At 42.3% G+C, this 26,931-nt stretch overlaps 2 protein-coding genes across 4 annotated transcripts in view; both read right to left on the bottom strand.

Annotated features, from left to right (window-relative positions):
- LOC139384493 (aminopeptidase N-like) overlaps window positions 1-15,842 on the bottom strand; it is a 31,314-nt gene extending 15,472 nt beyond the window's left edge. Inside the window, exons 1-8 of the mRNA XM_071129293.1 lie at window positions 15,283-15,842; window positions 8,696-8,838; window positions 7,404-7,543; window positions 4,572-4,698; window positions 4,186-4,340; window positions 3,116-3,229; window positions 2,774-2,917; window positions 2,277-2,342 (exon numbers count right to left, since the gene is read on the bottom strand). Of these exons, the coding sequence (XP_070985394.1) occupies window positions 2,277-2,342; window positions 2,774-2,917; window positions 3,116-3,229; window positions 4,186-4,340; window positions 4,572-4,698; window positions 7,404-7,543; window positions 8,696-8,838; window positions 15,283-15,842 (1,449 nt within the window). The remainder of the gene's footprint in view (window positions 1-2,276; window positions 2,343-2,773; window positions 2,918-3,115; window positions 3,230-4,185; window positions 4,341-4,571; window positions 4,699-7,403; window positions 7,544-8,695; window positions 8,839-15,282) is intronic.
- Window positions 15,843-19,241: 3,399 nt separating this feature from the next.
- LOC139384444 (aminopeptidase N-like) overlaps window positions 19,242-26,931 on the bottom strand; it is a 77,708-nt gene continuing 70,018 nt past the window's right edge. For all 3 annotated transcript variants that reach the window (XM_071129209.1, XM_071129208.1, XM_071129210.1), the window contains 3 exons: window positions 26,275-26,415; window positions 23,594-23,675; window positions 19,242-19,729 (listed from right to left, as the gene is read on the bottom strand). In XM_071129209.1, coding sequence (XP_070985310.1) covers window positions 19,577-19,729; window positions 23,594-23,675; window positions 26,275-26,415 — 376 coding nt within the window. In that variant the 3' untranslated portion in view covers window positions 19,242-19,576. The remainder of the gene's footprint in view (window positions 19,730-23,593; window positions 23,676-26,274; window positions 26,416-26,931) is intronic.

The following is a 26,931-nucleotide window of genomic DNA, read 5'->3' as shown; positions in this document are numbered from 1 at the left end:
TATTTAGTCCTAGGGTCCTTAGCTTAGTGACGAGCTTCGTGGGCACTATGGTGTTGAATGCTGAGCTGTAGTCAATGAACAGCATTCTCACATAGGTGTTCCTTTTGCCCAGGTGGGAAAAGGCAGTGTGGAGTGCAATAGAGATTGCGTCATCTGTGGATCTGTTTGAGCGGTATGCGAATTGGAGAGGGTCTAGGGTTTCCGGGATGATGGTGTTGATGTGAGCCACGACCCAGCCTTTCAAAGCACTTCATGGCTACCGACGTGAGTTCAATAATCTGCTAAATATGTGTATGGACCAATAACATCTGCTAAATATGTGTATGGGCCAATAACATCTACTAAATATGTGTATGGACCAATACAATTTTATTTGGATTTGATTTGAAATGATTGCGAGCTCCGGTGTCATAGCCAGGAAGGTGTGGCTTCTGAGGGCAGGCTCTACATTCATTGGCCCATTGGGTGTGTTTTTAGTTTTCTTCAGGTGAATGTGATTGGTCATTGACTCCCCATAGCATGTTATACCTCGTTCCCTCCTTCAGGGAGCAGTAGTTATATTCGTAACTGTAAGTTCTCACTTTTATATGTGTCACTCATATATATATATATATATATATATATATATATATATATATATACACTGCTCAAAAAAATAAAGGGAACACTTATTAAACAACACAATGTAACTCCAAGTCAATCACACTTCTGTGAAATCAAACTGTCCACTTAGGAAGCAACACTGATTGACAATAAATTTCACATGCTGTTGTGCAAATGGAATAGACAACAGGTGAAAATTATAGGCAATTAGCAAGACACCCCCAATAAAGGAGTGGTTCTGCAGGTGGTGACCACAGACCACTTCTCAGTTCCTATGCTTCCTGGCTGATGTTTTGGTCGCTTTTGAATGCTGGCGGTGCTTTCACTCTAGTGGTAGCATGAGACGGAGTCTACAACCCACACAAGTGGCTCAGGTAGTGCAGCTCATCCAGGATGGAACATCAATGCAAGCTGTTGCAAGAAGGTTTGCTGTGTCTGTCAGCGTAGTGTCCAGAGCATGGAGGCGCTACCAGGAGACAGGCCAGTACATCAGGAGACGTGGAGGAGGCCGTAGGAGGAGGCCGTAGGAGGGCAACAACCCAGCAGCAGGGCCGCTACCTCCACCTTTGAGCAAGGAGGAGCAAGAGGAGCACTGCAAGAGCCCTGCAAAATGACCTCCAGCAGGGCACAAATGTGCATGTGTCTGCTCAAACGGTCAGAAACAGACTCCATGAGGGTGGTATGAGGGCCCGACGTCCACAGGTGGGGGTTGTGCTTACAGCCCAACACCGTGCAGGACGTTTGACATTTGCCAGAGAACACCAAGATTGGCAAAATTCGCCACTGGCGCCCTGTGCTCTTCACGGATGAAAGCAGGTTCACACTGAGCACGTGACAGAGTTTGGAGACGCCGTGGAGAACGTTCTGCTGCCTGCAACATCTTCCAGCATGACCGGTTTGGCGGTGGGTCAGTCATGGTGTGGGGTGGCATTTCTCCATGTGCTCGCCAGAGGTAGCTTGACTGCCATTAGGTACCGAGATGAGATCCTCAGACCCCTTGTGAGACCATATGCTGGTGCGGTTGGCCCTGGGTTCCTCCTAATGCAAGACAATGCTAGACCTCATGTGGCTGGAGTGTGTAATCAGGTCCTGCAAGAGGAAGGCATTGATGCTATGGACCGCCCGTTCCCCAGACCTGAATCCAATTGAGCACATCTGGGACATCATTTCTCGCTCCATCCAACAACGCCACGTTGCACCACAGACTGTCCAGGAGTTGGTGGATGCTTTAGTCCAGGTCTGGGAGGAGATCCCTCAGGAGACCATCCGCCACCTCATCAGGAGCATGCCCAGGCGTTGTAGGGAGGTCATACAGGCACGTGGAGGCCACACACACTACTGAGCCTCATTTTGACTTGTTTTAAAGACATTACATCAAAGTTGGATCAGCCTGTAGTGTGGTTTTCCACTTTCATTTTGAGTGTGACTCCAAATCCAGACCTCCATGGGTTGATAAATTTGATTTCCATTGACAATTTCTACGTGATTTTGTTGTCAGCACATTCAACTATGTAAAATAAAAAGTATTTAATAAGAATATTTCATTCATTCAGATCTAGGATGTGTTATTTTAGTGTTCCCTTTATTTTTTTGAGCAGTGTATATATCTAAACAAAATTATGTGGAACAAAATATAGTAATTAGACATGTACATAAACATAAACATTACTCACACTAAGTCCTCGGGCGAAGACCGGCTCTGTCAAGAACTCAGACAGCATCCTCAGAACTGCAGCTCCCTAGGAGGAAGAGAACACAGGATATAAGAAATAAAACGTCTGACTTGTCATGGCCCAGTACAGCCTGCCACTCTCGCCCGAATCAAAATCCTTCAGAGAAATGCAGACAGAAAATAATTTAATTTCCTTGAGGACATGTGACATTTGCTATTTCAAAGAAATGCCGATTTTTTTTAAAAGTCGACTAAAACCCAGACGATTTTGACCCAGGTGATTCTGACCCAGATGACTTTGACCCAGACGATTTTGACCCAGGTGATTCTGACCCAGATGACTTTGACCCAGACGATTTTGACCCAGGTGATTCTGACCCAGATGACTTTGACCCAGATGATTTTGACCCAGGTGATTTTGACCCAGGTGAATGTGGCATGCTGTGCTGTGTTGTGAAGCCAGTAGGTTGCCAGTAAGAGGTGTGATTAGAAGCATACCTTGCTGTAGGTGATGGTGTCAAACAGTTCACTGATCTGTGCAGGCCTCATGACGTCTTCCTCTTTAGCAGAGAGAGGGTGAGAGGAGGCCAGCGCGTCTACAGACATCGCCCCATGCACCTCCTTCAGCACTATCAGGTCTGTCTGTGGAGACATCAGGCCTTCGCTTTTAACCTTTCACTTGTACCGGCAGATGGAATTTGGAGAGCAGATTTCTTTGTGGGTTAAATCCATGAGAAAAGGTATATTTGGAGAGCTGTGCAACAGTTCAAGTTGTAATGTACATGTTTTATCTCAAGTCAAGTTAGGAGTCACTCAGATATGATGAAAAGAAAGACTCACTACGTTCCATGTGGGTTCAGCAGAGTTGGCCCCAAGATACGAGACGTAGGAGGCAAAGCCCTCGTTGAGCCACAGGTCATTCCACCACTTCATGGTCACCAGGTTACCAAACCACTGTGGACATATAAACCTTATTCAGCCAGTGGCATAGAGGGAAAGGACACAGGGTGCAGAGAGGAGAGGGACAGGACACAGTATATTATAGTATTGACTGTAATACAGACCAGGCAGCCAGCTGCAGCCTCTCAGTATATTATAGTATTGACTGTAATACAGCCTCTCAGTATATTATAGTATTGACTGAAGTACAGACCAGGCAGCCAGCAGCAGCCTCTCAGTATATTATAGTATTGACTGTAGTACAGACCAGGGGAGCCAGCTGCAGCCTCTCAGTATATTATAGTATTGACTGTAATACAGCCTCTCAGTATATTATAGTATTGACTGAAGTACAGACCAGGCAGCCAGCTGCAGCCTCTCAGTATATTATAGTATTGACTGAAGTACAGACCAGGCAGCCAGCTGCAGCCTCTCAGTATATTATAGTATTGACTGTAATACAGACCAGGCAGCCAGCAGCAGCCTCTCAGTAAAATATAGTATTGACTGTAGTACAGACCAGGCAGCCAGCAGCAGCCTCTCAGTATATTATAGTATTGACTGTAATACAGACCAGGGGAGCCAGCTGCAGCCTCTCAGTATATTATAGTATTGACTGTAATACAGCCTCTCAGTATATTATAGTATTGACTTAAGTACAGACCAGGCAGCCAGCTGCAGCCTCTCAGTATATTATAGTATTGACTGTAATACAGACCAGGCAGCCAGCTGCAGCCTCTCAGTATATTATAGTATTGACTGTAATACAGACCAGGGGAGCCAGCTGCAGCCTCTCAGTATATTATAGTATTGACTGAAGTACAGCCTCTCAGTATATTATAGTATTGACTGTAATACAGGCCAGGCAGCCAGCTGCAGCCTCTCAGTATATTATAGTATTGACTGTAATACAGACCAGGGCAGCCAGCTGCAGCCTCTCAGTATATTATAGTATTGACTGTAATACAGACCATGTGAGCCAGTTCATGAGAGATGACCGTAGCGATCCACTCTTTGTCTCCATTGGACGAGCTGGCAGGGTTGTAGAGCAGGGCTGTCTCTCTGTAGGTGATCAGACCCCAGTTCTCCATGGCTCCAGCACTGAAGTCAGGCAGAGCTATCTGGTCTACAGAGTAAAGGAGCTGAAATATCCATTACAGCACTTAACAATGGTGTAAGTCTCAAATGGTGTCCTATTCCCTACATAGTGCACTACTTTAGCCTAGAGGCCTATGGGCCCTGGTCAAAGGTAGGGTCACTACAAAGGGAATATGGTGCCATTTGGGACCCATTCGGAATCTCTCTTCAACAACAGACAGGGATTCCGAGAGGAAGAGTATTACTCTTTAAGTATTACCTGATTTGGTCAGAGGATAGCTTGAGCTGTAGTAGTTTTCAAAGAACTCCAGGATTGGTCCAGTTTTTTCGAGGGCGTAATCTCCCTGGCCCTCAGCAATGGCCTGTTTACGAGCCCAAATCCTGATCTGGAAAATAAAGACATGTTTTCTGTCATGAGATCCTGTACCCTGGGCCCTCATTTATAAAACATCCTGTACCCTGGGGCCTCATTTATAAAACATCCTGTACCCTGGGGCCTCATTTATAAAACATCCTGTACCCTGGGGCCTCATTTATAAAACATCCTGTACCCTGGGGCCTCATTTATAAAACATCCTGTACCCTGGGGCCTCATTTATAAAACATCCTGTACCCTGGGGCCTCATTTATAAAACATCCTGTACCCTGGGGCCTCATTTATAAAACATCCTGTACCCTGGGGCCTCATTTATAAAACATCCTGTATCCTGGGGCCTCATTTATAAAACATCCTGTGTACCCTGGGGCCTCATTTATAAAACATCCTGTACCCTGGGGTCTCATTTATAAAACATCCTGTGTACCCTGGGGCCTCATTTATAAAACATCCTGTACCCTGGGGCCTCATTTATAAAACATCCTGTACCCTGGGGCCTCATTTATAAAACATCCTGTACCCTGGGGTCTCGTTTATAAAACATCCTGTACCCTGGGGCCTCATTTATAAAACATCCTGTACCCTGGGGCCTCATTTATAAAACATGTTCTTAGATTTTACTTGAACTTAGTCGTAAAATTATTTCCGACAGTGTGCTCATGTTGGATTCATAAAAGATATTGAGCATAAAAACAATTGATGACGCAGGTTCTAAGAAGCCCATTTGTAACTTACGGTCCTGTGATCTATAAATCTCTAATTAACTTCAAATTGACGGCACCTCGCCGATTTCCCCTTATAGAATGCTAGAACATATGAGGGTTTAGACAGGAATAGCCATGGACCAAAAGAGAAAAGCTAACTCTTTGGAAGACGAGATCACAGCGATGGTAGAGGAGATTGAAGACAGGTGGACTAAATAGTGGGTTGACAAACACAGCCAAACAGGTAACTTGGGAGTGTGTCACCGCTGCAGTGAACGAGGTGGAGCAGCAAGACAGAACTGTGTCTGATGGGAAAAATAAATGGTCTGAGCTAAACTGTAGGGGAAAGAAATGGTCTGACCTTAAACTGTAGGGGAAAGAAATGGTCTGACCTTAAACTGTAGGGGAAAGAAATGGTCTGACCTTAAACTGTAGGGGAAAGAAATGGTCTGACCTTAAACTGTAGGGGAAAGAAATGGTCTGACCTTAAACTGTAGGGGAAAGAAATGGTCTGACCTTAAACTGTAGGGGAAAGAAATGGTCTGACCTTAAACTGTAGGGGAAAGAAATGGTCTGACCTTAAACTGTAGGGGAAAGAAATGGTCTGACCTTAAACTGTAGGGGAAAGAAATGGTCTGACCTTAAACTGTAGGGGAAAGAAATGGTCTGACCTTAAACTGTAGGGGAAAGAAATGGTCTGAGCTAAACTGTAGGGGAAAAGATTAGCCATGCACAACCAGCAGGACAATCACTGACCATTTCAACGTCAAGTCTCGACTCTGAGTAGAGATATGACCATTTCAACCTCAAAGTAAGGTTTTATGAATAAGTAACAGGATGGGGCCACAGTGTCTCCTGACCCCTCCTGTCTCAGCCTCCAGTATTTATGCTGTAGTAGTTTATGTGTCGGGGGGCTAGGGTCAGTTTGTTATATCTGGAGTACTTCTCCTGTCCTATTCGGTGTCCTGTGTGAATCTAAGTATGCGTTCTCTAATTCTCTCCTTCTCTCTTTCTCTCTCTCGGAGGACCTGAGCCCTAGGACCATGCCTCAGGACTACCTGACATGATGACTCCTTGCTGTCCCCAGTCCACCTGGCCGTGCTGCTGCTCCAGTTTCAACTGTTCTGCCTTATTATTATTCGACCATGCTGGTCATTTATGAACATTTGAACATCTTGGACATGTTCTGTTATAATCTCCACCCGGCACAGCCAGAAGAGGACTGGCCACCCCACATAGCCTGGTTCCTCTCTAGGTTTCTTCCTAGGTTTTGGCCTTTCTAGGGAGTTTTTCCTAGCCACTGTGCTTCTACACCTGCATTGCTTGCTGTTTGGGGTTTTAGGCTGGGTTTCTGTACAGCACTTTGAGATATCAGCTGATGTACAAAGGGCTATATAAATACATTTGATTTGATTTGATTTGATTTACTTATACGTGGTTTTCTGAGTCAGTCATACCTAAGATCAGAATTGATCCGGTCCGTTTTATAAATGAGGCCCCTGGTCTTTACTATCTGTACTTATCTGTAGAGACCGACAGAGGGCATCACAGAGAAACAAACCAATAATGTCTTCCTCATCCTGAAGCCAGAGTATACTGAAGTTGCCCCTAGAAACGCTGATCTGGGATCAGTTTGGCAATGAGGCCCTTTTTCTAATTTCCATGTTGCTCCTAGAGACGCTGATCTGGGATCAGTTTGGCAATGAGGCCCTTTATCTACTTTCCAAGGTCCCCCTGGAGACGCTGACCTGGGATCAGTTTGACAATGAGGCCCTTTATCTACTTTCCAAGAGCAGTATCCCTTTAAGGTTAGGATTTGGGTAATCTCTCGTGAACAGACTACATAGACACCTGACCGAATTATGCAACATTTTAGTTCTGGGATAACTGAAGTAAGTTTTGGGGGAGGGGAAACTGATCCTAGATCTGTACCTAGGGCAAACTTCATCCCAGAGCAGCTAACGCAGACAAATAAGAACAAGAGCAGATTCATTTAAAAAAAAATATGTACCAAAACTTTTTCCCCTTCTGGTGACTGGATGAAACCGAACTCACTGACGACAAAGGCGAGTAGGTAGGTTGACATGAGGGGTGTGGGTTGGAAGCTGGTCCGAGTAACATCCTGGCCGTTGACAGTGACATTGACTGAGGCTACAGGTGGAGAGAGAGATACAGGTTGGTGAGCGTAGCAGAGACAACACGTTGGTTTCCCCAGCAACAGGAGTTCAGATCCCTACCGTGACAACACGTTGGTTACCCCAGCAACAGGAGTTCAGATCCCTACCGTGACAACATGTTGGTTTCCCCAGCAACAGGAGTTCAGATCCCTACCTACGACATGTTGGTTTCCCCAACAACAGGAGTTCAGATCCCTACCATGACAACATGTTGGTTTCCCCAGCAACAGGAGTTCAGATCCCTACCGTGTGCCACACCCTGACCATAGTTTGCTTTGTATGTTCTATGTTTGGTTTGGTCAGGGTGTGATCTGAGTGGGCATTCTATGTTGGATGTCTTGTTTGTCTGTTTCTGTGTTTGGGCCTGATATGGTTCTCAATCAGAGGCAGGTGTTAGTCATTGTCTCTGATTGGGAGCCATATTTAGGTAGCCTGTTTTGTGTTGGGTTTTGTGGGTGATTGTTCCTGCCTTTGTGTTTGTTACACCAGATAGGGCTGTTTTCAGGTTTTCACGGTTCATGTTTTGTATATTGTTCTATTTTCATCTTTATTAAAGATGTATCAAAATAACCACGCTGCGTTTTGGTCCGCCTCTCCTTCAACAGGAAGAATCCCGTAACACTGTGACAACACGTTGGTTTCCCCAGCAACAGGAGTTCAGATCCCTACCGTGACAACACGTTGGTTTCCCCAGCAACAGGAGTTCAGATCCCTACCGTGACAACACGTTGGTTTCCCAGCAACAGGAGTTCAGATCCCTACCGTGACAACATGTTGGTTTCCCCAGCAACAGGAGGTCAGATCCCTACCGTGACAACATCAACACTCTGAGGTTCTACCATAGACTAATATAAGGTTACAGAAGTTGGTATATAATCAATCAGGTACAGCAATGGATACGCCTACAAAGGATATTTGTATGATTTATCTCATATCAGAGTGTAGCAGCTTATTCTGAAAATGTTCTGCCCAAAAAAATTCAATGCTTGATTTTTCTTCAGTCAGTTCTTGAGAGTTTGGCAGAACTTGTTCTCTCAGTCTGCGCGAGAGGTAAATTTAAGCAGATCCAGGGTTCCATGCTTACCTAGATTCATGCCATTGGACAGAGCCAGGGTTCCATGCTTACCTAGATTCATGCCATTGGCCAGAGCCACTGTTCCATGTGCGTGGAGGAGGGTCATGTGGAACACGGCCTTCATGGCAGGTTCATCAAAGCAGGGGAAGGCTTTCCTGGCGTCCACAGGCTGCATCTGAGTGGTTGCTACAACTCTACCAACACACACAGCAACAAGTATTACTATAGTACTGAAGACTAAACTGTTACAGTTTAAACATGGTGACTGTAGGTGACACACAATCATACTGCATATTGTAGCTATTATCTATTATCTATTGTCTTTTAGCTATTATCTATTATCTATTATTGAAATATGTTGTGCTTGTTATTACTGCTGTACCACAAGACTGTTACAGTTAGACATAGTGACTCTGAGAGCAGGGTCAATACATTCATATTGTAGCTGCTGTCGGATAAGACTCTTATCAAATCAACTTTTATTGGTCACATGGTTCAACAGATGTTATTGCGAGTTTAGCGAAATGCTTGTGCAATTTTATCAGCAATTGAAGCGGTTTGAAGTTCACATTGAAAGGTACAGATACTGTGTGTCTTAGTTCAAGGACAATAAGTCTAAAGCTCTGATGGTAAACTGGTCAGAATGTTTAGAATACATTGTACATGGAACATATTGAACTGCTCCCATTGTATACAACAGGAGGCTGCTGAGAGGGGACGGGTCATCATAATGTCCGGAACGGAGCAAATGGAATGGCATCAAACACCTGCTTGATGTATTTGTTACCGTTCCACCTATTCCGCTCCAGTCATTAGAACGAGCCTGTTCTCCCCAATGAAGGTGCCACCAATGAATCAACACTCTGTATTACAGGGTTCAATTAATCCTTGGATCAACGTCAACAAATTACTTCAAGTGATTAAAAGTCAATGACTCAAGTCCCTGTAAAGGCCAAAGTCCAGTTGAGTATGAAATATTACTTAATGTAAATGCACCTATTTCTCCCATCTTGTTCAGAGTTGATGTGTAACCTTGGTTTTTACCTGTCCATTGTGGTACAAGCAGTTCAATCAATTCCTCTACAAATTACACCGGTTCCATAACATTAAATAATACACTGGTTCCATAACATTAAATAATACACTGGTTCAATAACATTAAATAATACACTGGTTCAATAACATTAAATAATACACTGGTTCCATAACATTAAATAATACACTGGTTCAATAACATTAAATAATACACTGGTTCAATAACATTAAATAATACACTGTTCACTAACATTAAATAATACACTGGTTCCATAACATTAAATAATACACTGGTTCAATAACCTTAAATAATACACTGGTTCAATAACATTAAATAATACACTGGTTCCATAACATTAAATAATACACTGGTTCAATAACATTAAATAATACACTGGTTCAATAACATTAAATAATACACTGGTTCCATAACATTAAATAATACACTGGTTCAATAACATTAAATAATACACTGGTTCCATAACATAAATAATACACTGGTTCAATAACATTAAATAATACACTGGTTCCATAACATTAAATAATACACTGGTTCCATAACATTAAATAATACACTGGTTCCATAACATTAAATAATACACTGGTTCAATAACATTAAATAATACACTGGTTCCATAACATTAAATAATACACTGGTTCCATAACATTAAATAATACACTGGTTCAATAACATTAAATAATACACTGGTTCAATAACATTAAATAATACACTGGTTCAATAACATTAAATAATACACTGGTTCAATAACATTAAATAATACACTGGTTCCATAACATTAAATAATACACTGGTTCCATAACATTAAATAATACACTGGTTCAATAACATTAAATAATACACTGTTCACTAACATTAAATAATACACTGGTTCCATAACATTAAATAATACACTGGTTCAATAACATTAAATAATACACTGTTCACTAACATTAAATAATACACTGTTCACTAACATTAAATAATACACTGGTTCAATAACATTAAATAATACACTGGTTCAATAACATTAAATAATACACTGGTTCAATAACATTAAATAATACACTGGTTCAATAACATTAAATAATACACTGGTTCCATAACATTAAATAATACACTGGTTCACTAACATTAAATAATACACTGGTTCAATAACATTAAATAATACACTGGTTCCATAACATTAAATAATACACTGGTTCAATAACATTAAATAATACACTGGTTCAATAACATTAAATAATACACTGGTTCCATAACATTAAATAATACACTGGTTCCATAACATTAAATAATACACTGGTTCCATAACATTAAACAATCCACTGGTTCCATAACATTAAATAATACACTGGTTCCATAACATTAAATAATACACTGGTTCCATAACATTAAATAATACACTGGTTCCATAACATTAAATAATACACTGGTTCCATAACATTAAATAATACACTGGTTCAATAACATTAAATAATACACTGGTTCCATAACATTAAATAATACACTGGTTCAATAACATTAAATAATACACTGTTCACTAACATTAAATAATACACTGTTCACTAACATTAAATAATACACTGGTTCAATAACATTAAATAATACACTGGTTCCATAACATTAAATAATACACTGGTTCCATAACATTAAATAATACACTGGTTCCATAACATTAAATAATACACTGGTTCAATAACATTAAATAATACACTGTTCACTAACATTAAATAATACACTGTTCACTAACATTAAATAATACACTGGTTCAATAACATTAAATAATACACTGGTTCCATAACATTAAATAATACACTGGTTCCATAACATTAAATAATACACTGGTTCCATAACATTAAATAATACACTGGTTCCATAACATTAAATAATACACTGGTTCAATAACATTAAATAATACACTGGTTCAATAACATTAAATAATACACTGGTTCAATAACATTAAATAATACACTGGTTCACTAACATTAAATAATACACTGGTTCAATAACATTAAATAATACACTGGTTCAATAACATTAAATAATACACTGGTTCCATAACATTAAATAATACACTGGTTCCATAACATTAAATAATACACTGGTTCACTAACATTAAATAATACACTGGTTCAATAACATTAAATAATACACTGTTCACTAACATTAAATAATACACTGGTTCCATAACATTAAATAATACACTGTTCACTAACATTAAATAATACACTGGTTCACTAACATTAAATAATACACTGGTTCCATAACATTAAATAATACACTGGTTCAATAACATTAAATAATACACTGGTTCAATAACCTTAAATAAAATGACAGTGTCCAATGTACTGTAGCTATTACAGTGAAATAATACCATGCTATTGTTTGAGAAGAGTGCACAGTTTTAAACATGAAAAGTTATTAATAAACAAATTAGGCACATTTGATACAAATGGATCAGTATAAACTTTGCACATACACTGCTGCCATCTAGTGGCCAAAATGTAAATTGCACCTGGGATGGAATAATACATTATGGCCTTTCTTTTGCATTTCAAAGACGATGGTACAAAAAAATACAAGAGAACGGTTGGTTTTTTTCTTTGGATTATCTTTTACCAGATCTATTGTGTTATATTCTCCTACATTCCTTTCACATTTCCACAAACATTAAAGTGTTTCCTTTCAAATGGTACCAATAATATGCTTCAGGGCCTGAGCTACATGCAGTTAAATTTGGGTATGTAATTTTAAGCAAAACATTTTTTTAAAAGGGCGGATCCTTTTAAGGGCCTTTCTCAGGGACACATCGGCAGATTTATCACCTAATCGGCTCGGGGATTCAAACCATTGTAGCCAAATGGAGACATCTTCACAAAGGAAGCCTTAACCAGGTTTCTAAGTATCATTACAGATTCAGTGCAGGCAGTGTACAAGCAAAACTCTGCTTGGCGAATACAACAGAAGTGTTTCACTTGAATGACATCCACTCTGACGGGTGGCAAGGTGCATGATGGGTTGAAAGAAATGTAGAACTTTCAATCAGTTCTAAAAAGCACAATTTGACTTCTTGACTTCTTCCGAAGTCGGTCCCTCTCCTTGTTCGGGCGGTGTTCGGCGGTCGACGTCACCGGTCATCTAGCCATCGCCGATCCATTTTTCATGTTCCATTTGTTTTGTCTTGTTTTCACACTCACCTGGTTTCAATTCCCTAATTACATGTTGTATATTTTCCCTCTGTTTCCCCCATGTCCGCGTCGGGAATGGTTTATTTTGTAAGTACTCGTGTTACTGGTGCGCTACTGGTTTTGTACCCATGTGCTATGTGTTACTGGTGCACTACGGGTTTTGTACCCATGTGCTATGTGTTACGGGTTTTGTACCCATGTGCTATGTGTTACGGGTTTTGTACCCATGTGTTATGTGTTACTGGTGCGCTACGGGTTTTGTACCCATGTGCTATGTGTTACTGGTGCACTACGGGTTTTGTACCCATGTGCTATGTGTTACGGGTTTTGTACCCATGTGCTATGTGTTACGGGTTTTGTACCCATGTGCTATGTGTTACTGGTGCGCTACGGGTTTTGTACCCATGTGCTATGTGTTACTGGTGCACTACGGGTTTTGTACCCATGTGCTATGTGTTACGGGTTTTGTACCCATGTGCTATGTGTTACGGGTTTTGTACCCATGTGTTATGTGTTACTGGTGCGCTATGGGTTTTGTACCCATGTGCTATGTGTTACGGGTTTTGTACCCATGTGTTATGTGTTACTGGTGCGCTATGGGTTTTGTACCCATGTGCTATGTGTTACGGGTTTTGTACCCATGTGCTATGTGTTACGGGTTTTGTACCCATGTGTTATGTGTTACTGGTGCGCTATGGGTTTTGTACTCATGTGCTATGTGTTACGGGTTTTGTACCCATGTGCTATGTGTTACGGGTTTTGTACCCATGTGTTATGTGTTACTGGTGCGCTATGGGTTTTGTACTCATGTGCTATGTGTTACGGGTTTTGTACCCATGTGCTATGTGTTACGGGTTTTGTACCCATGTGTTATGTGTTACTGGTGCGCTGCGGGTTTTGTACCCATGTGCTATGTGTTACGGGTTTTGTACCCATGTGCTATGTGTTACGGGTTTTGTACTCATGTGCTATGTGTTACGGGTTTTGTACCCATGTGCTATGTGTTACGGGTTTTGTACCCATGTGCTATGTGTTACGGGTTTTGTACTCATGTGCTATGTGTTACGGGTTTTGTACCCATGTGCTATGTGTTACGGGTTTTGTACTCATGTGCTATGTGTTACGGGTTTTGTACTCATGTGCTATGTGTTACGGGTTTTGTACTCATGTGCTATGTGTTACGGGTTTTGTACCCATGTGCTATGTGTTACTGGTGCGCTACGGGTTTTGTACCCATGTGCTATGTGTTACGGGTTTTGTACCCATGTGCTATGTGTTACGGGTTTTGTACTCATGTGCTATGTGTTACTGGTGCGCTACGGGTTTTGTACCCATGTGCTATGTGTTACGGGTTTTGTACCCATGTGCTATGTGTTACTGGTGCACTACGGGTTTTGTACCCATGTGCTATGTGTTACGGGTTTTGTACCCATGTGCTATGTGTTACTGGTGCGCTACGGGTTTTGTACCCATGTGTTATGTGTTACTGGTGCGCTACGGGTTTTGTACTCATGTGCTATGTGTTACGGGTTTTGTACCCATGTGCTATGTGTTACTGGTGCACTACGGGTTTTGTACCCATGTGTTTGTTGTTTTGTATGCCGTTAGTTTTATATATTAAACTGCTCCGGGTATTCACCAAGTTCTGCTCTATTCACCAAGTTCTGCTCTATTCACCAAGTTCTGCTCTATTCACCAAGTTCTGCTCTATTCACCAAGTTCTGCTCTATTCACCAAGTTCTGCTCTATTCACCAAGTTCTGCTCTATTCACCAAGTTCTGCTCTATTCACCAAGTTCTGCTCTCCTGCGTTTGACTTCCCTGCCACCAGTTACGCACCCCTTACACACAATGATCTCCCAAATTCATTGTTTGACTTCAGACAAATTGAAAAGGTTGTTCAAACAACCCAAAGCTTTACCAATCAATAACAGCAGTTCAGATGAACAACAGAAACCATATCAGTCAAGTGTATTTTATGCAAGTATCATTACAGATTATGGCTGTGTAGGAGATTATGTCAATTGATCAGATTAACTGGAATGACATTCATTCTGATGGGTGTGCAAAAATACCAACCTGAAAGCCACGGCCCCAATCAGCCTCCAACTCTTCTAATAAGCTGCCTCTACTGCACTACCCTGACACTATTCAATGTGGATACGCATGAGGTCATTAACGCAATTTAGAAGCTTCATTCAATTAAACAAATCACATTGATCTGTCAAAGATGTTATTTGATTTCAGTCAAATTTAATAGAATAGGTTTATTTATTTTACCTTTTATTTAACTTAAGTCAGATTTTTACCTTGTCAGCTCGGAGATTCGACCTTGCAACCAACTTTACAGTGTTAGGCAACATCTGACACGGTTTTTAAACGTGGGTTGGAAATGATGATTAATGTTTTGCTTACTTTCTCACCGGGGGACTGGTCCCCTCTGTATATTCACTCCTGTAGAAGCCTCCCAGGTCATCAGCCAGTTCTCCTATAAACTCTGTGTACAGCTCATACTGTCTCCCTGCCATCAGATTACTATTCAGCTGGATCACTAAGAACTGAGTAGGAACCTCCAGCCAGCTTTTCTTTATGGCGGGAGCAGTAGCCCCATCCCGGCTAATCAGGCTGAGCAGAGTCAGGTTCAGCTTGTTAGCGTGGATGAGGATCAGATCGGTGTCCTTCTCACACTGGAACAACACAGCTGACTGTCCTGTGAAGATGTAGAGGCCAGTAGAGGCGTTGACAACCAGTCGAGGCCAGAGGGTGATGTTGTAGGAGACAGGAGACAGGGAGTCAGGCAGTCTGTAGTGTTCCCAGGGAGTGGAGGGAGTAGTGGGGGGATTCACTGCCTCATGGATCTTGGCCTTCTCCTGGCTATAGACCACTGACAGGGCGATGATGGTGGCCACCACTCCAGTCCCCACGATCACACCAACTATCCCCAAAGTCTTGCTGATGAAGAACCCTTTCCCCATGTCTGTAACAGACGGATATCTGTCTATCTGAGGGTAGTGTAATGACTGACTGGCAGAAAGAGAGAGGGGGACCTAGATGGACCCAGAGAGGAATGTGTTTCTTTTTTATGCCCTCTGAGGAACTCCCACAATACGCCAGGTTAATAGTTGATCCCCCAGCCTGGGACAACCTGAGAGTTCCAATCAGCTGGGTTAATTAATAGTTGATCCCCCAGCCCGGGACAACCTGAGAGTTCTAATCAATAGTCATAAAGATGTGTGGATAACAGATTGCTGACAAGCTGTTGTACTTTATCCTTCCTTCCTGTTTCTGGATGGAAAATCTTTCCCTGTATAAAGTGTTGAAATCTTTTCCTGTAGAAAGTGGAAGGGGAACGGCCCCTCCCTCCCTGGTGTTTCCTACGGGGTTGGAAGGGGAACGGCCCCTCCCTCCCTGGTGTTTCCTACGGGGTTGAAAGGGGAACCGCCCCTCCCTCCCTGGTGTTTCCTACTGGGCAGCAAGGGGAACCACCCCTCCCTCCCTGGTGTTTCCTACGGGGCAGCAAGGGGAACCACCCCTCCCTCCCTGGTGTTGCCTACGGGGCTGAAAGGGGAACCACCCCTCCCTCCCTGGTGTTTCCTGGTTTACCTGGTGTTTCTGTATATAGACTCCACATTGACTCTGTACCGGTGCACCCCCGCCGGGGCGGCAGGGTAGCCTAGTGGTCAGGTTACCCCCTGTATATAGCCTCCACATTGACTCTGTACCAGTACCCCCTGTATATAGCCTCCACATTGACTCTGTACCAGTACCCCCTGTATATAGTCTCCACATTGACTCTGTACCGGTACCCCCTGTATATAGCCTCCACATTGACTCTGTACCGGTACCCCCTGTATATAGCCTCCACATTGACTCTGTACCGGTACCCCCTGTATATAGTCTCCACATTGACTCTGTACCGGTACCCCCTGTATATAGCCTCCACATTGACTCTGTACCAGTACCCCCTGTATATAGCCTCCACATTGACTCTGTACCAGTACACCCTGTATATTGACTCTGTACCAGTACCCCCTGTATATAGCCTCCACATTGACTCTGTACCGGTACCCCCTGTATATAGCCTCCACATTGACTTAGTAACGGTACCCCCTGTATATAGCCTCCACATTGACTCTGTACCGTAACACCCTGTATATAGCCTCCACATTGACTCTGTACCGGTACACCCTGTATATAGCCTCCACATTGACTCTGTACCAGTACCCCCTGTATATAGCCTCCACATTGACTCTGTACCAGTACCCCCTGTATATAGCCTCCACATTGACTCTGTACCAGTACCCCCTGTATATAGCCTCCACATTGACTCTGTACCGTAACACCCTGTATATAGCCTCCACATTGACTCTGTACCAGTACCCCCTGTATATAGCCTCCACATTGACTCTGTACCGGTACCCCCTGTATATAGCCTCCACATTGACTCTGTACTGGTACCCTCTGTATATAGCCTCCACATTGACTCTGTACCAGTACCCCCTGTATATAGCCTCCACATTGACTCTGTACCGTAACACCCTGTATATAGTCTCCACATTGACTCTGTACCGGTACCCCCTGTATATAGCCTCCACATTGACTCTGTACCGTAACACCCTGTATATAGTCTCCACATTGACTCTGTACCAGTACCCCCTGTATATAGCCTCCACATTGACTCTGTACCATAACACCCTGTATATAGCCTCCACATTGACTCTGTACCGGTACCCCCTGTATATAGCCTCCACATTGACTCTGTACCAGTACCCCCTGTATATAGCCTTTGTGAGTTTATTTTACTGTAATAATGAAGACAAATAAGCTAAAATGAAGACGTTTTCAGATATCTGGTCATTATTTGAACTGGCTAGCCAGCTAACTTACCATTAGCTATCTAGCCAACCAGCTAGAAACCAAAGTTGCTTTGAGTTGTCTGGTTTGCTAGATTGACATTTACAAAATTCATGTTTAAACGGGTGGGTTTATTGATGTTAAAATACACTAGTTATGCTATTTTGGGCCACCAGGCTGCTGATGTCACGCAGCCTGTAGTTTTTTCCTTTAAACTTTTTCATAACGACAACGTGAAGTTTGAAGTCGGACGACCATAGAATATTCATGATTTCATTGGACAACTGTCGATAGACGTAGTATAAACCAACCATTAGTCTTGAAATCGTTGGTTGTTTAGTACACGGCCTCACATGTGAACCCTTAAAGAGATGGGTGGGGCCCAGGCTTAAGAGGGTGGGAACGACGCTGAATGGGTGTAGACCAAGAAGAGCTTTCCAGTAGGTACCAAAAATCATTCAAGGGCCATTTCCTCAAAAGTGAGTTTACAAGTTTATCAACTTTCAAAGCAGAATTACTTTCTCATTATTCCTCTGTAGTGTATGATATACCAGTAGGTCTGAATCTCTACATTTATCCAATGTAAAAAACACTATTTTCTTGCTACATCAGTCCAAATCGAGCTGGTCAGTCACAATAACAACTGCCACACGTTCTAAAAAAAAAAGATATATAATTTAATCAAAAGGAGTCATTTTCTATGTTGACCGTAGTTACTGAGATATTGTCATTTTTTATAGAAATCCAGTGCATCCTTCTGTAAAGAAGGAAACTGTGTCAGATTTCCAATAACAAACTGAAGGTAAAGACCAGGAACATATTGGGGAGATTGGAAACTGAAGGTAAAGAGCAGGAACATATTGGGGAGATTGGAAACTGAAGGTAAAGAGCAGGAACATATTGGGGAGATTGGAAACTGAAGGTATAGAGCAGGAACATATTGGGGAGATTGGAAACTGAAGGTAAAGAGCAGGAACATATTGGGGAGATTGGAAACTGAAGGTAAAGAGCAGGAACATATTGGGGAGATTGGAAACTGAAGGTAAAGAGCAGGAACATATTGGGGAGATTGGAAACTGAAGGTAAAGAGCAGGAACATATTGGGGAGATTGGAAACTGAAGGTAAAGAGCAGGAACATATTGGGGAGATTGGAAACTGAAGGTAAAGAGCAGGAACATATTGGGGAGATTGGAAACTGAAGGTAAAGACCAGGAACATATTGGGGAGATTGGAAACTGAAGGTAAAGAGCAGGAACATATTGGGGAGATTGGAAACTGAAGGTAAAGAGCAGGAACATATTGAGGAGATTGGAAACTGAAGGTATAGACCAGGAACATATTGGGGAGATTGGAAACTGAAGGTAAAGAGCAGGAACATATTGAGGAGATTGGAAACTGAAGGTAAAGACCAGGAACATATTGGGGAGATTGGAAACTGAAGGTAAAGAGCAGGAACATATTGAGGAGATTGGAAACTGAAGGTAAAGACCAAGAACATATTGGGGAGATTGAAAACTGACAATATTAACTGAGCGTTTATTGGCAGACATTTATTAACATGAGAACATGAAAATCTGACAATCCAAAATGGATGCACATGATTCAAGTAACAACATGATTTTGGTCCATTCATCATTATACAGCACATCTCTGTCCTAAATGGCTCCCTATTCCCTATGGAGTGCACTCTTTTTAACCAGAGCCCTATGTAGCACGCTATACAGGGAATAGGGTAACATTTGGGTCACACAGCCCCATGTTTGTGGTCTGTTTAATACAGTCTGTATATCCCTGATGGTTCAGTAAGCAGTAACACCATTGGCCTGGTCGCACGGTGCTGTAGTGGGGGGTATTTCACGTACATTCATTGGCCAACCACTTCATAACGTGCTCCTGGTTCTCCGCCACCCATTTGATGTTGGCCGTAGTCCTCTCAATAGCCTGCTCCAGAGCCAGCGTCCCCGAGCCAAACCCCACACGGGCATTGTCCTCTTTAAACTGCTTCAGCTGCAATTATAGAAACATGGTACAAATCACAATACTGACTCAACAATGTTGTCGTTTGTAACTCATTTGAGAGGGAGGAAAACAAGCTCTGGTCCCTCCCCAACAAACAGACCATCCATCCACACATATACCTCCAGTTTAATTGATACCTTATTAAACTGTATCTGTGACCCCCCCCCCAACAAACAGACTATCCATTCATACATATACCTCCAGTCTAATTGATACCTTATTAAACTGTATCTGTACCCCCCCCCCCCCCCCCCAACAAACAGACCATCCATTCATACATATACCTCTAGTCTAATTGATACCTTATTAAACTGTATCTGTACCCCCCCCCCCCCCAACAAACAGACCATCCATCCATACATATACCTCTAGTCTAATTGATACCTTATTAAACTGTATCTGTACCCCCCCCCCAACAAACAGACCATCCATTCATACATATACCTCTAGTCTAATTGATACCTTATTAAACTGTATCTGTACCCCCCCCAACAAACAGACCATCCATTCATACATATACCTCTAGTCTAATTGATACCTTATTAAACTGTATCTGTACCCCCCCCCCCCCAACAAACAGACCATCCATCCATACATATACCTCTAGTCTAATTGATACCTTATTAAACTGTATCTGTACCCCCCCCCCCCCCCCCCAACAAACAGACCATCCATTCATACATATACCTCCAGTCTAATTGATACCTTATTAAACTGTATCTGTACCCCCCCCCCAACAAACAGACCATCCATCCATACATATACCTCTAGTCTAATTGATACCTTATTAAACTGTATCTGTACCCCCCCCCCCCCCCCCCCAACAAACAGACCATCCATTCATACATATACCTCTAGTCTAATTGATACCTTATTAAACTGTATCTGTACCCCCCCCCCCCAACAAACAGACCATCCATTCAAACATATACCTCTAGTCTAATTGATACCTTATTAAACTGTATCTGTACCCCCCCCCAACAAACAGACCATCCATCCATACATATACCTCTAGTCTAATTGATACCTTATTAAACTGTATCTGTACCCCCCCCCCCCAACAAACAGACCATCATCCATACATATACCTCTAGTCTAATTGATACCTTATTAAACTGTATCTGTACCCCCCCCCCCCCAACAAACAGACCATCCATCCACACATATACCTCCAGTCTAATTGATACCTTATTAAACTGTATCTGTACCCCCCCCCCCAACAAACAGACCATCCATTCATACATATACCTCTAGTCTAATTGATACCTTATTAAACTGTATCTGTACCCCCCCCCCCAACAAACAGACCATCCATCCATACATACACCTCTAGTCTAATTGATACCTTATTAAACTGTATCTGTACCCCCCCCCCCCCCCCCCCAACAAACAGACCATCCATTCATACATATACCTCTAGTCTAATTGATACCTTATTAAACTGAATCTGTAACCCCCCCCCCCAACAAACAGACCATCCATTCATACATATACCTCTAGTCTAATTGATACCTTATGAAACTGTATCTGTACCCCCCCCAACAAACAGACCATCCATTCATACATATACCTCTAGTCTAATTGATACCTTATTAAACTGTATCTGTGCCCCCCCCCCAACAAACAGACCATCCATTCATACATATACTTCTAGTCTAATTGATACCTTATTAAACTGTATCTGTACCCCCCCCCCCCCCCCCAACAAACAGACCATCCATTCATACATATACCTCTAGTCTAATTGATACCTTATTAAACTGAATCTGTAACCCCCCCCCCACAAACAGACCATCCATTCATACATAAACCTCTAGTCTAATTGATACCTTATGAAACTGTATCTGTACCCCCCCCCCCCCAACAAACAGACCATCCATTCATACATATACCTCTAGTCTAATTGATACCTTATTAAACTGTATCTGTACCCCCCCCCCCCCCCCCCAACAAACAGACCATCCATTCATACATATACCTCTAGTCTAATTGATACCTTATGAAACTGTATCTGTACCCCCCCCAACAAACAGACCAACCATTCATACATATACCTCCAGTCTAATTGATACCTTATTAAACTGTATCTGTACCCCCCCCCCCCAACAAACAAACCATCCATTCATACATATACCTCCAGTCTAATTGATACCTTATTAAACTGTATCTGTACCCCCCCCCCCCAACAAACAGACCAACCATTCATACATATACCTCTAGTCTAATTGATACCTTATGAAACTGTATCTGTACCCCCCCCAACAAACAGACCATCATCCATACATATACCTCCAGTCTAATTGATACCTTATTAAACTGTATCTGTACCCCCCCCCCCCCCAACAAACAGACCATCCATTCATGCATATACCTCCAGTCTAATTGATACCTTATTAAACTGTATCTGTACCCCCCCCCCCCCCCAACAAACAGACCAACCATCCATACATATACCTCTAGTCTAATTGATACCTTATTAAACTGTATCTGTGACCCCCCCCCCAACAAACAGACCATCCATTCATGCATATACCTCCAGTCTAATTGATACCTTATTAAACTGTATCTGTACCCCCCCCCCCCAACAAACAGACCAACCATTCATACATATACTTCTAGTCTAATTGATACCTTATTAAACTGTATCTGTACCCCCCCCCCCCCCCCCAACAAACAGACCATCCATTCATACATATACCTCTAGTCTAATTGATACCTTATTAAACTGTATCTGTACCCCCCCCCCCCCCCCCCAACAAACAGACCATCCATTCATACATATACCTCTAGTCTAATTGATACCTTATTAAACTGTATCTGTACCCCCCCCCCCCCCAACAAACAGACCATCCATTCATACATATACCTCCAGTCTAATTGATACCTTATTAAACTGTATCTGTACCCCCCCCCCCCCAACAAACAGACCATCCATTCATACATATACCTCCAGTCTAATTGATACCTTATTAAACTGTATCTGTACCCCTCCCCAACAAACAGACCATCCATCCATTCAGCCCTGATGACTTACTCTGCATAGATGTAGTTCCACCTAGACTTTGCATAGATGTAGTTCCACCTAGATTTACTCTGCATAGATGTAGTTCCACACAGCCCAGGGCTGCTCAACCCTGTTCTTGGAGAGATACTGTCCTGTAGGTTTTAACTCCAACCCTGCTCCTGGAGAGATACCGTCCTGTAGGTTTTAACTCCAACCCTGTTCCTGGAGAGATACCGTCCTGTAGGTTTTAACTCCAACCCTGTTCCTGGAGAGATACCGTCCTGTAGGTTTTAACTCCAACCCTGTTCCTGGAGAGATATCGTCCTGTAAGTTTTCACTCCAACCCTGTTCCTGGAGAGCTACCGTAATGTAGGTTTCACCCCAGGGTTCACTAACCTTTGAAAACCTTACAGGAGGGTAGGCTCTCCAGGAACAGGTTTAGGTTGAAACACTTACAGGAGGGTAGCTCTCCAGGAACAGGGTTAGGATGAAAACCTTACAGGAGGGTAGCTCTCCAGGAACAGGGTTAGAGTGAAAACCTACAGGAGGGTAGGCTCTCCAGGAACAGGCTTAGGGTGAAAACCTACAGGAGGGTAGCTCTCCAGGAACAGGCTTAGGGTGAAAACCTTACAGGAGGGTAGCTCTCCAGGAACAGGCTTAGGGTGAAGACCTTACAGGAGGGTAGCTCTCCAGGAACAAGATTAGGGTGAAAACCTACAGGAGGGTAGCTCTCCAGGAACAGGCTTAGGGTGAAAACCTTACAGGAGGGTAGCTCTCCAGGAACAGGGTTAGAGTGAAAACCTACAGGAGGGTAGGGTTGGACAGCCCTGATTCAGCTCAGTACCAACCTGCTTCAGCTCAAACTCAGTAGAGAATCTCCTGGTCACACTGTTGATGAGGTTAGAGAATGAGAAGGATCCACCACCATATCTGCCAGGTACAACAATGTATTATTATTATCTTTACTTTGTGAATAAACATCAGTTTCTCTGATACATGTTCACAGTTACATGATGTCCAATAGCCCCACCTAGACTTACACCGTATAGATGTAGTTCCACCTAGACCTACTCTGCATAGATGTAGATCCACCTAGACTTACACCGTATAGATGTAGTTCCACCTAGACTTACACTGTATAGATGTAGTTCCACCTAGACTTACACTGTATAGATGTAGTTCCACCTAGACTTACTCTGCATAGATGTAGTTCCACCTAGACTTACTCTGCACAGATGTAGTTCTACCTAGACTTACACTGTACAGATGTAGTTCTACCTAGACTTACACTGTATAGATGTAGTTCCACCTAGACTTACACTGTATAGATGTAGTTCCACCTAGACTTACACTGTATAGATGTAGTTCCACCTAGACTTACTCTGTATAGATGTAGTTCCACCTAGACTTACTCTGTATAGATGTAGTTTCACCTAGCCCTGATGACATACTCTGTATAGATGTAGTTCCACCTAGACTTACTCTGTATAGATGTAGTTCCACCTAGACTTACACTGTATAGATGTAGTTCCACCTAGCCTTACACTGTATAGGTGTAGTTCCACCTAGCCTTACACTGTATAGGTGTAGTTCCACCTATACTTACTCTGTATAGATGTAGTTCCACCTAGCCTTACACTGTATAGATGTAGTTTCACCTAGACATACTCTGTATAGATGTAGTTCCACCTAGCCTTACACTGTATAGATGTAGTTCCACCTAGACTTACCCTGTATAGATGTAGTTCCACCTAGACTTACTCTGTATAGATGTAGTTCCACCTAGACTTACACTGTATAGACGTAGTTCCACCTAGACTTACTCTGTATAGATGTAGTTCCACCTAGACTTACTCTGCATAGATGTATTCCACCTAGACTTACTCTGTATAGATGTAGTTCCACCTAGACTTACACTGTATAGATGTAGTTCCACCTAGCCTTACACTGTATAGGTGTAGTTCCACCTAGCCTTACACTGTATAGGTGTAGTTCCACCTAGACTTACTCTGTATAGATGTAGTTCCACCTAGACTTACTCTGTATAGATGTAGTTCCACCTAGCCCTGATGACTTACTCTGTATAGATGTAGTTTCACCTAGACTTGCTCTGTATAGATGTAGTTCCACCTAGACTTACTCTGTATAGATGTAGTTCCACCTAGACTTACTCTGTATAGATGTAGTTCCACCTAGACTTACACTGTATACATGTAGTTCCACCTAGACTTACTCTGTATAGATGTAGTTCCACCTAGCCCTGATGACATACTCTGTATAGATGTAGTTTCACCTAGACTTGCTCTGTATAGATGTAGTTCCACCTAGACTTACTCTGTATAGATGTGGTTCCACCTAGACTTACTCTGTATAGATGTAGTTCCACCTAGCCCTGATGACTTACTCTGTATAGATGTAGTTTCACCTAGACTTGCTCTGTATAGATGTAGTTCCACCTAAACTTACTCTGTATAGATGTAGTTCCACCTAGACTTACTCTGTATAGATGTAGTTCCACCTAGACTTACTCTGTATAGATGTAGATCCACCTAGACTTACTCTGTATAGATGTAGTTCCACCTAGACTTACTCTGTATAGATGTAGTTCCACCTAGCCCTGATGACATACTCTGTATATATGCAGTTTCACCTAGACTTACTCTGTATAGATGTAGTTCCACCTAGACTTACTCTGTATAGATGTGGTTCCACCTAGACTTACTCTGTATAGATGTAGTTCCACCTAGACTTACACTGTATAGATGTAGTTCCACCTAGACTTACTCTGTATAGATGTAGTTCCACCTAGCCCTGATGACTTACTCTGTATAGATGTAGTTTCACCTAGACTTACTCTGTATAGATGTAGTTTCACCTAGACTTACTCTGTATAGATGTAGTTCCACCTAGACTTACTCTGTATAGATGTGGTTCCACCTAGACTTACTCTGTATAGATGTAGTTCCACCTAGACTTACACTGTATAGATGTAGTTCCACCTAGACTTACTCTGTAAAGATGTAGTTCCACCTAGCCCTGATGACTTACTCTGTATAGATGTAGTTTCACCTAGACTTACTCTGTATAGATGTAGTTCCACCTAGACTTACTCTGTATAGATGTAGTTCCACCTAGACTTACTCTGTATAGATGTAGTTCCACCTAGCCCTGATGACATACTCTGTATAGATGTAGTTTCACCTAGACTTACTCTGTATAGATGTAGTTCCACCTAGACTTACTCTGTATAGATGTGGTTCCACCTAGACTTACTCTGTATAGATGTGGTTCCACCTAGACTTACTCTGTATAGATGTAGTTCCACCTAGACTTACACTGTATAGATGTAGTTCCACCTAGACTTACTCTGTATAGATGTAGTTCCACCTAGCCCTGATGACTTACTCTGTATAGATGTAGTTTCACCTAGACTTACTCTGTATAGATGTAGTTCCACCTAGCCTTACTCTGTATAGATGTAGATCCACCTAGACTTACTCTGTATAGATGTAGTTCCACCTAGACTTACTCTGTATAGATGTAGTTCCACCTAGCCCTGATGAAGTCCCAGGCCAGGGGCATCCCCACCACGTTACCAGCGATGTAGTTGATGGTGGAGGTGCAGTCCTGCTTTCGGATCTTAGCTGGATCCAGGGAATAATCCAGATACCTGTTTCAACACAAAAAAGGGATTTGTGACGTGACCTAAGTCCGATTTTTTACCTGATGGTGTTGCTCTAAACATGCACAAACACAGCAGGGCTTGTGATGTCATTTTTAATTTTAATTTTATTGTTCTCATGCAGGAATGATATACAGTACCTTCAGAAAGTATTCACACTCCTTGACTTTTTACACATGTTGTTGTGTTACAGGCTGAATTTAAAGTTAACTGGTCTACACACAATATCCCATAATATCAAAGAGGAATTATGTTTTTCAATCCAGGTGTGGAAAGCTCTACACACAGCAATAATCACTCTTAGATATTTACCCATAAAGACACACAGCTGTAATCACTGTTAGATATTTACCCATAAAGACACACAGCTGTAATCGCTCTTAGAGACCCATAAAGACACACAGCTGTAATCACTCTTAGAGACCCATAAAGACACACAGCTGTAATCACTCTTAGATATTTACCCATAAAGACACACAGCTGTAATCACTCTTAGAGACCCAT

Source organism: Oncorhynchus clarkii, chromosome 26, assembly GCF_045791955.1.
Source record: "Oncorhynchus clarkii lewisi isolate Uvic-CL-2024 chromosome 26, UVic_Ocla_1.0, whole genome shotgun sequence".
Lineage (NCBI taxonomy): Eukaryota > Metazoa > Chordata > Actinopteri > Salmoniformes > Salmonidae > Oncorhynchus > Oncorhynchus clarkii.
The sequence above is the reverse complement of the archived record's forward strand: the minus strand, read 5'-3'. Positions and strand labels throughout refer to the sequence as shown.